The sequence below is a fragment of the Odontomachus brunneus genome, unplaced genomic scaffold (genome assembly GCF_010583005.1).
Source record: "Odontomachus brunneus isolate Ranch 3 - 2012 unplaced genomic scaffold, Obru_v1 Obru_scaffold_101, whole genome shotgun sequence".
NCBI lineage: Eukaryota > Metazoa > Arthropoda > Insecta > Hymenoptera > Formicidae > Odontomachus > Odontomachus brunneus.
This window is the reverse complement of record NW_022639551.1, coordinates 1,094,283-1,108,542: the sequence shown is the minus strand read 5'-3', so window position 1 is coordinate 1,108,542 and position 14,260 is coordinate 1,094,283. Positions and strand designations below refer to the sequence as shown.

Genomic DNA, 14,260 nt, shown 5'->3' with positions numbered 1-14,260 from the left:
ACAGTACATTCTTATATTTAAGATCGTGTCTTAAATACATATTTAAAAACATTTTAACTAATAAAATGATTCGTACGGATGTTATACATATCATATTATGGTTAAAAATATTTGAGAATTTATTTGAGAATTATTTAAGACAATTTTTAAATATAATAACATACTATGAACAAGCCTTAGTGCGCACTCAGTGCACACTAGTGCAAGCAACCGAATTTGCTATAATAGAAAGTTACTATTTAGTACGCGTATCAAGTGCACGATGTAAACCATGCCATAAGCGCATACGCGAGATTTCTGTACATACTTTTCGGGGCCATGTACTGAATCGAAGATAGCAGTCTAGTAGTATATAGAAATCTGTGACTAAGTTTATACGGCAACTTAAAACCGGTTTAGTAACTACCGTAGTTAGCAAACTCTTGAATCCGATTGGAGTATATTTCTAAATCTAAAAGAATATACCAATCGGATGTGAGAATTTACTAAATACGGTTGTTACTAAACCGGTTTTAAGCTGCTGTGTAAACTTAGTCTGTGATTGTGTACTTCGAAACGAAGTGAAAATTACAAAAATAAGCAAATTCACTAGGCATTGACCAATGAAGGTTGCTTTGCAACAAGAAACACAAGTCGACAAACATCATTCTATCTTTGTTCCACATTTAGTGAGTAACAAAGATAGGATGTGTCGATTTGTGTCGACTTGTGTCTCTTGTTGGAAAACAACTGAAGTTACAAATATTCTGGTAAATTTGTTCACTTTTGGCATTTTCACTCTGTTTTGACATACACAATCGACCCCCAGGTACAAGCAACGCGAACAAAGTCAATAGTACACTTCCCGAATTCTGTATTCTAGGGATACTAGCCAAGTATACCTAGAATAGGTGATGGAAAGAGACGGGCGGATCGGGCGCGTTCAGCGGAAAAAGCGCTCAGTGAGCAATCAGCAATTATTGGTTCTTACTGTTAGATCCCTAAATCTAAACCAATTACATTGATGAATTACTCAACTGTTGTGCAACTGTTAAGTTCGCTGAACGCACCCATCGAGAGAACACACGCGAGAAGTTCGATGTGCCATATGCTGGCGGCACTACTGGGTTTCCCGCCAACATGGCAAAGATGTCGGCGCTCGTGTCGTTTCCCGCCAAGCCCCCGCGGCAACCTCGTACGGCGCAAGGAAGTTTTTGTATGGCGGTATAAGAGAGTTTACTCCGCCGTTTTTCGCGTGAATATTTCGCTGGAAAATTGAGCGCCGAGATGGGGCAGTCGGACGATATCGAGGATTCGACCTACAACCGGCATCAGGATCTCTGTCAGAAGCTAAATATGGACGCGATAGCCGCGTCCGAGGCTTGGAAATCCTACGAAATTATACGGCAGAACTACACTCTCGAGGCGAGTATATTTATTCTCTCTTCCTCTCTGTCTGTCTCTCTCACACTCACTCTTTTCTGCGTAACTTGGTCATCCTGACGACGAGGATCGTTTACGCGGACGATTGTTTTCAACGCCGCGAAACACCCAGACATTCTGCATCCTACGTCGCGTTGGTCACTTTAAATCGCTGATGTTCCGCGCGAGAACAGAGCAATTTTTCGCCGCGCGTTTACCAAAAATTGTTTAAAACGCGACGGCTGAAAATTTGGCGCGGCAATCTCAAAAAAATTGCATGTCCAATGGGGAGAATGTTCATTATTTTCGCACTCCTATGATATTTCTCGGTGCAAGACTCAATGTTATCCATGAATCTTTCAACATTTTTCACTTGAAAATCTCATGTTTTTTCGTTCCTTCTTTTCCAGTAATGCTGCTTCTTGCCTGTACTTTGTTTCCTATTAATCTTCTAACATATTGTTGTCAGAATCTAAATTAGATATTGTATATATTTTCAGGGTGATCAGCTGCATTGGATAGGATGTGCGTTATATGTAGCCTGTAGAAAATCCTCCATACCCACAGTGGGAAGGACAGGCACTAATGTAGAGGGCAATTATGTGTCACTAACACGTCTTCTACAACTGTGTAATCTGCCACTGATAGAGTTCTTTAGGAAAAGCAAGTCATGGGCAGATATGGCCAATATGCCACAAGACTTTCGCAGCAAAATAGAAAAGCTGGAAGGAAACTTCTCAGTTTCTATGGTCATATTTAAGAAATACCAACCAATATTCACTGATATATTTAAAGATCCAAGGGAAGACATATCCAGACCACCTAGATCTAGAAGACATAAGGCAGTACCTTGTACACCTGCTAGAGTCTTTGAATTCTGTTGGACATTATTTATATTCATTAAGGGTGCAATTTCTGATATTTCTGATGACCTTGTTAACTCCTATCATCTTCTGTTGGTCTGCTGTGATCTCATTTATAGCAATGCTCTATTAGCTAATAGAAAAGACTTGCTTAATCCTAATTTTCCTGGTGAGTATTTTTATACTGAGAGAAAAAGTATTTAAGAAATAAAAATATACAGTGGATACCAGTAATTTATTTACTTATGTAAAATATTTTTTAAATAAGAAAATCTACATTTTCTTAAAATCTTAACTTTTCATGAAAATATTTATTTATTCTATTTAAATATAAGAATTTAGATTTAAGTATGTTAATAGCTATCAAATAAATATTTTTTTTAGATATCCCAAATAGCACAGAGAATTCAAAAAGAATTCAGTCTTATGTCACCAATTCTGAGTTAATTTTCAGATGCAAGAAGAATTCTTCAGAGTTTAGTTCAATAAAAAAAATTATTTTTGCATCTAAAAATGAACTCAGAATTGGTGACATATGACTGAATTTTTTTTAAATTCTCTGTGCTATCTGGGTATCTTTTCTCAGTGTATATTAACTAGTAACTGATACATTTCTAATTTATCAGTTCTAATTTATCGATTAAGGAATTTTATATCTTGTCTTTCTCTTAACAGGCTTGCCAGCAAATTTCAACGACGAGAACTATATTGCACCGCCAACGGCGGACTGTATCGTTAGTTTATTGTGTGATCGTCACGAAGCGATTCCTGTTGAAGCTAAAGTTATAAAGGAATATTGCATGAAAAATTACATCAACAAACTTTTTAACGAGAGACTCCTACGTGGTGATCAATCCAACTTTTCAGGGATACTAGAAGCATTGAATTTTGATGGTAATAGCAAAGCCATCAATAGAGCTTATGAGCAACGTGTCTTGAGTGTCGGGGATTTCGACGAGAGAATCTTTTTAGGTAAAATTTCCATCTTACAATTACATGGAAAAAGATACTGTTAAATCAATAAAATTGATCCACAGCACCATTTATAATTGGAATAAATTTTGATTTAATAGCAATGTTATAATGAAACTAATGTTACTTGTCAAAACAATGTTTTATATGATTTTTTAGGCTTTAGAGGTGTCCATACATATTAGATTAATCAAAGTTAAATCCATGCGGCTCAAACCCGGAAATCAAATCTAAGATGTGTTATGTATTAATTTCAATAATATTGCTATTAAATCACATTAGATTTGTCCCAATTACGACGCTATTGACTAATTCTATTGATTCAATAGTATTTTGTTTCCGCGCGCGTATAGAAACTTATATTTTTTTATAAATATCAATATTCAACCATATTATATAGTTACCACCAATGCAAAAAGAACATACGTACGCAACGCGATAAGCTTATGTTTGTAATATTGCATGCTTTTGCCAGCCTATTTTGCTTCTGCAATTGTTAATATAAATGATTAAACGAAAATCACCATCATACAAAACGATAGTTTGCAACTTCATTCATATTGTGTTCTTGAAAATTTTATTTAGTATTTTATTTTTAGATAAATTTTTAGATAAATTTTTAGATAATTTCAAAACTTTGTTCTGTTTCCTTTTTTCATCATCTGTTACAACTTTTTAAATCATTATTATACATTTATTTAATTTATTTATATAACATTTTTATTCTTACTTATATAATAGCTCATATTTGCACAATGTAGTTGTATAAGTTGCAAACACCATGTACATATTACAATGAAGATATCTGAGCTTGTGGATAGGTGATTTTCCTAGTTGGAAAGAAAAGAAAATTAAAAAAAAAGAGGAACCATTATTAAAATTAACCCTGATTTAGTCTATTAAGTTATTTTATTTTTTCTCTTAACAAATTTGTTTGTGCTTTGCCGCGACTGTACTTTACAGCGAATTGGAGAAGAGTAAGACTGAACAGCATATCAAATTCGGATATAATTGGGCAAAATATTGCTAAGCATGACCAGTTTGCTAAGCATGTAGTTTCACAAGGTGGGTTTGTAATGATTTGTGAGGGAATTTTTTATTTGGAAGTGTTCTGTGAAATTTATTTTCCTTTCTATTTATTAACTGCACGTTTTTTTAAATAAGTTTACTCTATTTTCTTTTAGGGAGTTTTACTTTTAGAGTTCTTTTACTATAGAATAAAATATCGTTATTACGTATGTTTTTACTTGATTCTTTTTGTTGTATACATATTCTGTATATATTTTAACAACCTGATTTTTTAATGCTTCTTATGCTAGGTTGCTGTAATCTCTGCTCTAATAAATTATGGTCTCGTTGTATTTATATAAATACTCTTTGTGTAAACGCGAAATGTATGTAGTCGTGATTACATTTCACAAATTGCAAATAAAAATTTTGATAGTGGTATATGATTCTTATTTCAGGCCACGACGCTAGTGAGAACATCGGCTCGCCTACGCAAATAAACATCGACGATTTCCACGAACAATTACAGATGAAGAAAGAACAGCACACTGGAGTAAGTTTTAGAGAATATTGTATTCACTTAGAGACTGCTGCTCAAAATTATATACATACAATGCATTTTTTTGTACAAATTGCGGAGTACGTCATTTAAAAATTTTTGTAGCAGATATATCTGGCACCTCCTACGCCACTGACCGGCCGTAGATATCTTCGATCCAAAGATATGTCTAGTATAATAACGCCAGTGTCCACGGCGACTCAGAGTGTCATCAAGTTACAAGCTTTGATAGCTGGACAATCCGCACCGAGTGCGGATCTATTACAAATGCTTAACAATTGCTCTCAAGATGTCAAGTCTTTAGTCGAGACGAAGGTAAAACAACTCGGTGAGCTATTCTGTGCGAATTACAACAACAACGCGAATGCCGCCACGAACGATAACTCAAGATCAGATTTTGGAAAGAAACGTCTTCTCATGGGTCAGACTCTGTTCTACAAGCTCCTGGAAATGATCTTGAACGATGAGAAGCGTAAAAAACCGAATTATGATGTAACTGTAAGTTTGTGAACGATTCAAAGTCACAATTGATTCACGGATTGAGAGATGATTTCGAAGGTTGTGCGGTGACTTTATATATCGATTGTATTATCTGTTGCAGAATCTTCTTTCGAAAGAAATTTTCATCCATTGCCTATTCGCCTGCTGCCTCGAGATAGTTATATATTCGTACAAGAGCAACGACAAGACATTCCCGTGGATATTAAATGCTCTAAATCTCGACGCTTACCAGTTTTACAAAGTCATAGAAATTATAGTGAGAACTGAGGATCAATTATCGCGAGAGGTTGTTAAGCATTTGAATCAGATCGAAGAGAAGATACTGGAGTCGCTGGCTTGGCAGAGCGACAGTCCTTTATGGCAAACCATCGACTCCTTGACGGACGGCGTGCCAAGCTGCGAGGAGGTGTCCTTACCTGGAACTTTAGAGACAGTCGATCCGAACACGCCCGGTCAACCTGTGTTGAGACGAATCGCTCTGGATCGAGGTACTCATCATGACATTCAGCAAAGTCCAATCTCGTCTGCTTCGGAGAGGTATGATTCCATTTTCTGAAAAAAGGACAATAGCAGATTTCAATCTCTGATAAAATTAAATTGGAAAACAAAACAATATAACTCCTTGATATTCAAACAACTAATTAAGAGATAAGTAGTTAAAAAATTAATCATAAAAATGTTTGACTAACGAATAAAATTAATTATAAAAATGTCTGACTAATGAATAATTAAAAGTTAAAATAATAAACATTAAGCAATACAAAATTAAACCAAATGTATGCTTTGGTCCTGTAATTGGAATATTTTTAATGGTCAAAATATTTACAATAATATTAAAGTCAAAATGCCAAGTCAATTGACATAATAGGGAATAAAGTCAAATCAAATATAATTAAGTAATATGAAAAGTAAAGCATAACCAATGAAAAGTCAATGAGATATAAGTAAAAATTGATAATCAGATATTAATGTGCCTAATTGTTAATTATTTTACAATTTCCAATTAGGTTAATTTTTACATTATTATAATTAGATTAATTTTTTGAGCGCTAACATTGATGTGTCGTCTCTCTCACCACTTATCCTAATTAATTATTGACTAAATTTAAATCTCTATCGTTGTCGTTCATCTAAGTAATTTTCATCAAGAATAATGTACAAGAGATTGTGTATCGTTTAGATTTCAGTCTCCCATCGCAGTATCCGGCATAGCGAAGAAGCGATTGTTTCCCGACTCCAGAAGCACCGGTCAAAGTGTCTTACGAGTTGGACAGAGCTTATTATCAACACCTAAAGTTATGATAGATGGTAATCAAAGGATACTTTTGGTACCCGAACAGATTACCGTTCCGAAAACGTCGATTACGCAAGCCTCGGGCAGTGGCGCGCAAGCTGTACAAGCAGCGAGCAGGGATGCTGCTAAGCCGAAGAGAACGGGCTCCGTTGCGCTATTCTTCCGAAAGTTCTACAATCTTGCTTGCGTGCGCATGCAGGACTTGTGCAATTCGTTGGAGATATCGGAGGAGGAGGACAAGAAGAAGATCTGGACGATCTTTGAATACTCGGTCAAAGAGCGGACCGAATTAATGAAGGATCGGCATCTCGATCAGATATTAATGTGTGCAATTTACGTAATATGTAAGCTCGTGAAGATGGAGAAGAATTCGTTCACCGAGATCATGCGATGTTACCGTCTGCAGCCGCAAGCGGAGTCGCACATATACAGGTCAGTGCTCATCGGAAAGGTTTCCGCTAACGAACCGAGAACCGCCTCTGGCAACAACGAGAGATCAACAGAGGGTAACGGTACGTCGGAGAATAACGCGACCCCGCCAACGCCAACGAACATGATAGGCACGTCGCAGAACTTCAACGGCGAGCAACGCGGCGACCTGATCAAGTTCTACAACACGGTGTACGTGCCAGAGGTAAAGGAATTCGCGAATCGATTCGGATCGTCTCGCGGCAGCGTTATGAATCTCTCGCTGAGTCCTCTGCCGAAAGGAAAACCGCCCGCTAGTTCGCCCGTGAGGCGCGTCACCAGCAGCATTATGACGCGCACTCTAGACCCGAAGGCTATCAGCGCGTCGCCGGCGCCACAATTAAGTTATTGCTTCAGTCGTAGCCCTGCCAAGGTAAAGTTCACGTAAACTTAAACGTTTAACTTTGATCTCTTCGATCTTTTAGCTACGACTAAGTTAGACGTTGAACTCTCTACCGCTAAACGCACAGTTTTTCCGCTGAATACGCGTAATAGATATTGGATTGGTAATAAATAATGTCTGTCAATGTGGTCAATTAAATCTTAATCTGAGTTTTTCTTTGTCTGAAGAAAGTCTGAACTTAAATTAAAGTTTAATTAGTGCTGGTAAAAACAGTAAGTAATTTAGAATTTTTCAAATAAAATGTAACAATTGTATTTTTATGTTATTATTTTATGAAACAATAAATGCGAAGGATGGCAGGTTATAAACAGCGCATACATTGTATCATAAAATTATAACAACAAAAATACAATCGTTTTATTTTTTTCTGAAAAATCCGAAATTATACAATTCAAAATATCAAAACGATTGTCTGTTAATCCTATTGTGTAATTTACTGTATTTTCAGTATGATGTAATAGCTAAAGAATTAATGAAATTTGTATCAATAACGTCATAAAAAGTAAACAAACTACTGCTTAATAATGATAAACTATCCCCTGAGACAATATAAGTTTTAGGAAAGAGCTATTATGGTAGTGTCTCGTAATAAATGATCACTTAGATAAAAATTTAGCGGGAAGACACACAGTGACGTCTCGTCCTAAAAAATCGCTAGAAGTCATCTATAGTGGCGTGTAGTGCCCAAAAGATTAATTATGACGTTAGAAATGAAAAATCATGTGTGATTTTTGTAACTTAATACTTTATAGGAAAGAATACTTATAATCCTTAGTTAAAATAGTGTTGGACAGTAGCCGACTAAAATAATCGGGAAATCAATAGTTAAAATAAATGAATCGTTATATATGCAATTACAATTTAATCGATTAATGAAATTAATTATTAATCCGTGTATAATCAATAAAATCGAAGTTTTATTAATTAATTCCATCTTGATTGATTAAATTAATCATGATTTTATATATGACGTTTGATTAATTTTTATTATTTATTTGCCAATTATTTTAGTCATCTAACATTTTAATCAATTGTCGAATACCCAAAACTGAATTAGGATCCTAGGATATCTTTGGATATTCCTCAATAACTGAAAATATATATTTGAAGTGACTGTATCGCTTTCTATCTAAACATTTTTGCACAAATAAACATCAAATTGAAGTTTCATTGTTCTTTCCTTTATTTTTTCAGAATTTGGAAGCCATCAATAAAATGATGATATCCGTAGACGCAAGGAAAGGTGTAGGGAAGCGATTACTTTCGGACGACACTGACGTAGAAATGACCGAGGCTACATCTCCTACCAAAAAGACAACGACTTTCGTCGCGCGGAAGTTAGAAAATATTATTGGCGAACGGCGAACGCAAAATCAATAAGCGAAATGTGGTAAAGCATTAAAACTATTCGTAACTTCCGAGGACAGGAAACGCTTCTGATCTTCCTTTCATTTGCATTCAATCGACTTGCGAAGAAAGAGAGTACTTACACAGTCTACGTATAAACCGATTTTTACACCGACTGTGTAACGTAAATACGAATGAGACGTTCGTTTCTCAGGTATAGTCATTCTAGCAAATCGAAGGAAAGCCCCGTTTTTGGCGTTACATAAGGATACTGTAATGTCGTTTGTAATTATTGCTTAGTGTAAAGTCAGAATTCAATTTCCAGTATTCTTTTCGTTGACTCTTATCTTACCAGAGAATAGATTATCTTTTGTTAATTTATAGTTTATTGAACCAAACTGTCTTTCAATACTTTCAAATGCAATTTCGAATGCAGAGACATTAGGATTATAACATTAGAATGAGGCATTCGTAATACGCATATATTAATATTTTCCGTTGATTACTTCAGATACTGTTGTACCAGTGAAATGTAATTTTCTAATGTATACATTGCCAGATGGTGATATTGATTGATATCTGATATTGATATTTGATTACGATATCTTCTCATCATGTTTATTATGTAACTTGTAAAAATTTACGTAACTTAATTATATATATGAGTTCACAATTTTGCTACACATGTATACATACATATGCATTTTGAGTCAAAATATTTTATTCACTACATATAGTATATTTAAATACATATGTATATTTAAATAGGAAATACGGAAGAAGAACATGAAAAATTCAAAAAGAGTATGATTAGCAGCATCATCGTGACAGAAAATTGTAATTCACATTGCAATAAACAGATTGGTTCATTATCACCGAAAAGTATTTCAACGATGGATTCTTCGACAGATACAAGATTTATTTTTATCGAGCGTATAAACTATATTATCTATCGTTGAAATATTCACGCGGTGGAACGCTTTGTATATCATTAAATATTTTAAACTTGTAAAATAAAAGAGAAAAGTTAAATAAAATTATGGTATTAATTATGAATAATTCTTATTTTCTGTTGTAATCGATTCTCATTGACTGTATTATCTCTTGCAATGATACAACTTAGACATATTAACGAAGCGTCATTTGACACATATTTATCACACTGGAAATTGTTCTGGCTATTCTAAAGGCGCATTATCACTCCCAAAATGAAATCATTACTGTACATGTTATTACAGTCAAAGTCTGTAAAATGTTTATAAAAAAATAGGTTTCAGCCACATTTAAAAGTGGAAATATTTTTAACAATAGATTTAAGTTTAAACAAAGCAACGAGTACTCGTAACAAATACAAATGCTATTTTGGTAATATTCAATTTTTATCTGTTTTCTTTAAAAAAACAGTTATAAAAAGATTAATGTAATAAATTAAAGATAAAATTACAGTTGCATTTATCAGAAGCGTATTTTCTATCTTTAAAAAAATGTTATAAATTATTTTTATCTTTTGAAATTTAAGTTATCTAAGATCAAGAAAGAGAAGGAGAGAAAGAGAGAGAAAGACTCTCTCTATCAGTAAGAGGTGTAAATATTTCTAAATTCAACACCATGATCTCATTTGTCTGTCATTAATTATCGAACAATGTGTATAAAATGAGGATTGTAAAATTAAGGATTAAAGACAATTATTGTATTTATCGTGTTACTCGAAGAACTTCGTTATCGCGTCTTATTGCTATCGATTACAGCGAAATTGTACGCTGCTTCACTAGATAATTTCTTATTGCTTGCTTTTATTGTTAAAATTAATTTATATCGTATTATCGCGATGCTTTAGCACTGAATTAAGAAGGACACAGGTTTTGAGAGGCTTCTCATTATTGCAATTTGCGTTTAAGGCAATTACTCCGTAAAAATAAGCAGTTTCTCTTATATGATGTAAAAAGTTATCAATATACACGATGAATTGCTATTGATATTTTCTATGTACATATAGTACTGTAACACAGGAAATGTGAATCAGCGATACAATAAAAAAAGTTTAAACTTTTCTCTAGAAAATTTGTAACACCACCATAATTAAATTTTATTGTATTTTTTACACATAGAGCATATCAGTGTTGTGCAACTCGCGAATAAATAAGATTAAATTATTAAAAGCAGAAACAAATTTATAATATGAAATAAAAAAATAAGACATTTACAACTATTTTATTTTAATTTCCCTGTGCACTTCTTTGCAATTTTTCGCTGTCATTTTCGCGAAATCACAAACATTCGCGGTGTACATACACTCTGTCATTTTAAGTACAGAAAGTGCAGTGAGAAGACACGCTTAGGTCTGTTCTTTCGCTCCGCACTGCTGCACTGGTGCAACAAGTTAGAGTGAGACAAATATATATTTGTTTCACTCTAACTTATTGCAGCAGTGCAGAGCGAAAGAACAGATCTTTTTCTGTCTCTGTGTTTCGTGTGATCTTGCATCTTGGTTTTTGTCATTATGGTAAATCAAATAATAAATAAATTTACTTGAACTTAATTATCCGAATTCAATAAACGGTTTTCTTTTTGTTCAGGGTATCGATATCACTCATAAGCACGATAGAAAAGTGCGACGAACGGAGCCCAAATCTCAAGATGTATACCTACGTTTGTTGGTTAAGGTAATAATTTTTATCTTTAGTACCATATTTATACCGATAAAAAAGTCCATTAATATTTCTGTGAAATAAATTTGTAAAAAAAATTTTTAAATTTTTGTAATTAACTTATTAAGAACGACAATTAAACGGTAAGACATGTAAATTCTGTTCTATTCAATTCTACTATTTAGTATTTCATCGAAATTAGTTAATAAAAAGAACTCTCATGAAATTGTCAGATTTTAACGTAATTTCAGTTAAAAAAGCAAAATTTGAGAAATACTAGTACATTGAAAATATGATAGTGATTGTAGCTTTACTTCAGCTTTACAGATTTTTGGCCAGAAGAACAAACTCCAAGTTCAATAGGATAGTATTGAAAAGACTATTTATGAGCAAAGTAAACAAGCCACCGATTTCTGTTGCACGTGTTATACGACACATGAACAAACCAAGTCGTGATAACTGCATAGCGGTTGTTATTGGTACAATCACGGATGATTCCAGGATCTTTGAAGTTCCAAAACTGACGGTAACTGATATATATATATATATATATATATATATATATATATATATATATATATATATATATATATATATATATGTATGTATGTATGTATGTATATATAGAATTATTAATGTATATTATTTATTGTACATATATCTCACAAGAACAATAATCTACTATCTACATGATAATTTATTTTCTATAAAATTAATATTATAGTCACCCATATATAAACACACATATATAGTCACAGCTATAAACGCCAACCATCAGTAATATTATATCAATGTGGCTTCTACTCTACAATGTAACTGTTATACAACATGTGTTCTCACATAATACAAAACACATTATACCACTCACATTATACCAATATTAAAAACTTAATTATGTTACTAGAGATAGTTACATTATCATGATCTTAAAATGTTATTTTCTCTTAATAAGCCTTAAATCTGAATATTAATACAAAATTTTCTTGGTTAAGTCAAAGTTGCCTTATAGTTTAATTATAGTATTATTTTAATATCTATAAAAATATAATTATTTTCCATTTTAAGTTAACATTTTAATAATATTTACATGATTTAATAGTATTTAACATGATTTAAAAAATTAAAATTATTACTACAATTATTACTATATTGTTTCTATGCAAAAAAATGTCATTTACTGAAATATTATGACGTTTTAATAATAATGATAATATCGACTTTGATGCTATAGAATTGTTGAATGGAGAATTATAACATTAATGTAACGTTACTACTAATTGATGTTTACTGGGCAAGCATATCATATGCTCAATAATACGATACATTAATTCTAGCATTTTAAATGTTGCAGGTGTGTGCATTACGCGTAACCGAGAAAGCTAGGGGTCGCATTCTGAAAGCTGGGGGTGAGGTGATAACGTTCGATCAGCTGGCGTTACGCGCACCAACCGGCAAACGCACGATACTGATACAAGGACCTCGAAAGGCTCGCGAGGCGCAAAAGCACTTTGGACCAGCACCTGGCGTGCCGCATTCGCATGCGAAACCGTTGGTGCGATCAAAGGGCCGAAAGTTCGAACGGGCGAGAGGCCGCAGGCGCGGTTGCGGTTACAAGAAATAAGATTAAATCGAACGTCTTGTCTCGTAAACGTAATTTCTCTAGACATCCTTCATCTTGTGAATGATCATGCAATAAGACAATTACGAGATTAAGATTCCGTTGTGTTTTCTTGCTGCTCTTCCAGTTCTTCCGGTTTTTCCTCGTCGTCCGATTGCGTTTCCTCTACAGCGGTAACGTCCGGGAAGTACAGCTTCGACTCTTCGATAGCTTTCTCCGGATTTTCGCTCACGTGAAAGGGCCCGATCCCGGCGAAGCCCAAAAATGCCTCGCAACCCACTTTCTTCACCGTGCAGACAAATATTTCATAACTGCAACACGAAGAAATAATTCAATATACAGATAAAGTAAGCTAAACATCGTGAAATATAATAAAAACTGAGGAATCGGTGCAAACGATTTTTGAGAACCTAAGGAAGTCAGGTCGGTTTTTCTAGTGTCAAAATTGATTTTCCTTTGCGTCCTAAGTTTCTAAACTTTATGAAACGTTTTCTTAAATTCTTGCGAGAAAATTGCATCGAGTTGCTGAATCCTTCAATTAGAATGGAACACAAGATACCCTGTTTTCTCCTCCGTGCTCATCTCAAACGCTTCAATACTTTTGGCGATCATTTTAGCTTCAGGTGGCTTATCATATTCGAATATACCAAAATCGATAACGTCGTCGTTGAACATTTCCAGCACCATCTTTAAATCATTTTTGCGCGTATAGTCATATTTGAAGACAATTATTGGTACATTTGCCATCTTATCTTCATACTGTAAATATACATGTATACACGATATATTATTTTGTTAGATATATACATGTATACTAATACTATATCTAATTAAATCACAATTACATAAGAATAGAATTAACAAGAAATGTTAAATTCTAATTATAATTATGATTAAATCATAATTTTAACTATCTGCCATTTACCGGGTATGTCGTGTTAGTGTAAACGTTGAATATCGTGCGAAAAACGATTGCTTTGTTTCTGGGATTCGGAGGCGTCCAGATGAAAGGAAATTTTTTATTTTCCTTGTCAGGGACTTCAAAAGCCGGACAGTGTCTGCCAGCGTAACTGTGTAAGATAAAAGTTAATTTTAATAACATATTAACTATATATTATATATATATATATATATATATATATATATATATATATATATATATATATATATATATATAT

The 14,260-nt window shown here is 33.6% G+C and overlaps 3 protein-coding genes across 12 annotated transcripts in view; 2 read left to right on the top strand and 1 right to left on the bottom strand.

Annotated features, from left to right (window-relative positions):
* The first annotated feature begins 1,102 nt into the window (after positions 1-1,102).
* LOC116848843 (retinoblastoma-like protein 1) lies at positions 1,103-11,019 on the top strand. Of its 4 annotated transcripts, none has more exons than XM_032825367.1 (9): positions 1,103-1,404; positions 1,902-2,433; positions 2,940-3,236; positions 4,200-4,301; positions 4,703-4,797; positions 4,912-5,301; positions 5,405-5,841; positions 6,485-7,439; positions 8,664-11,019. In XM_032825367.1, exons 1-9 carry the CDS (start codon positions 1,267-1,269, stop codon positions 8,847-8,849), a joined length of 3,132 nt encoding a protein of 1,043 aa, XP_032681258.1. In that variant the 5' UTR covers positions 1,103-1,266; the 3' UTR covers positions 8,850-11,019. The 4 variants fall into 4 exon arrangements, with proteins under 4 accessions (XP_032681258.1, XP_032681257.1, XP_032681260.1 ...); XM_032825366.1 differs by having other exon boundaries at positions 4,909-5,301; XM_032825369.1 differs by lacking the exon at positions 4,200-4,301.
* Positions 11,020-11,158: 139 nt separating this feature from the next.
* On the top strand, positions 11,159-13,179 carry LOC116848847 (60S ribosomal protein L18-like). Its single transcript, XM_032825379.1, has 4 exons — positions 11,159-11,319; positions 11,393-11,479; positions 11,784-11,990; positions 12,816-13,179. Exons 1-4 carry the CDS (start codon positions 11,317-11,319, stop codon positions 13,083-13,085), a joined length of 567 nt encoding a protein of 188 aa, XP_032681270.1. The 5' UTR covers positions 11,159-11,316; the 3' UTR covers positions 13,086-13,179.
* LOC116848845 overlaps positions 13,148-14,260 on the bottom strand; it is a 22,344-nt gene continuing 21,231 nt past the window's right edge. For 5 of the 7 annotated variants that reach the window (XM_032825370.1, XM_032825377.1, XM_032825376.1 and 2 more), the window contains exons 9-11: positions 14,008-14,152; positions 13,642-13,841; positions 13,148-13,393 (exon numbers count right to left, since the gene is read on the bottom strand). In XM_032825370.1, coding sequence (XP_032681261.1) covers positions 13,174-13,393; positions 13,642-13,841; positions 14,008-14,152 — 565 coding nt within the window. In that variant the 3' untranslated portion in view covers positions 13,148-13,173. The remainder of the gene's footprint in view (positions 13,394-13,641; positions 13,842-14,007; positions 14,153-14,260) is intronic. The other 2 variants (XM_032825371.1, XM_032825374.1) reach the window with 1 other exon arrangement.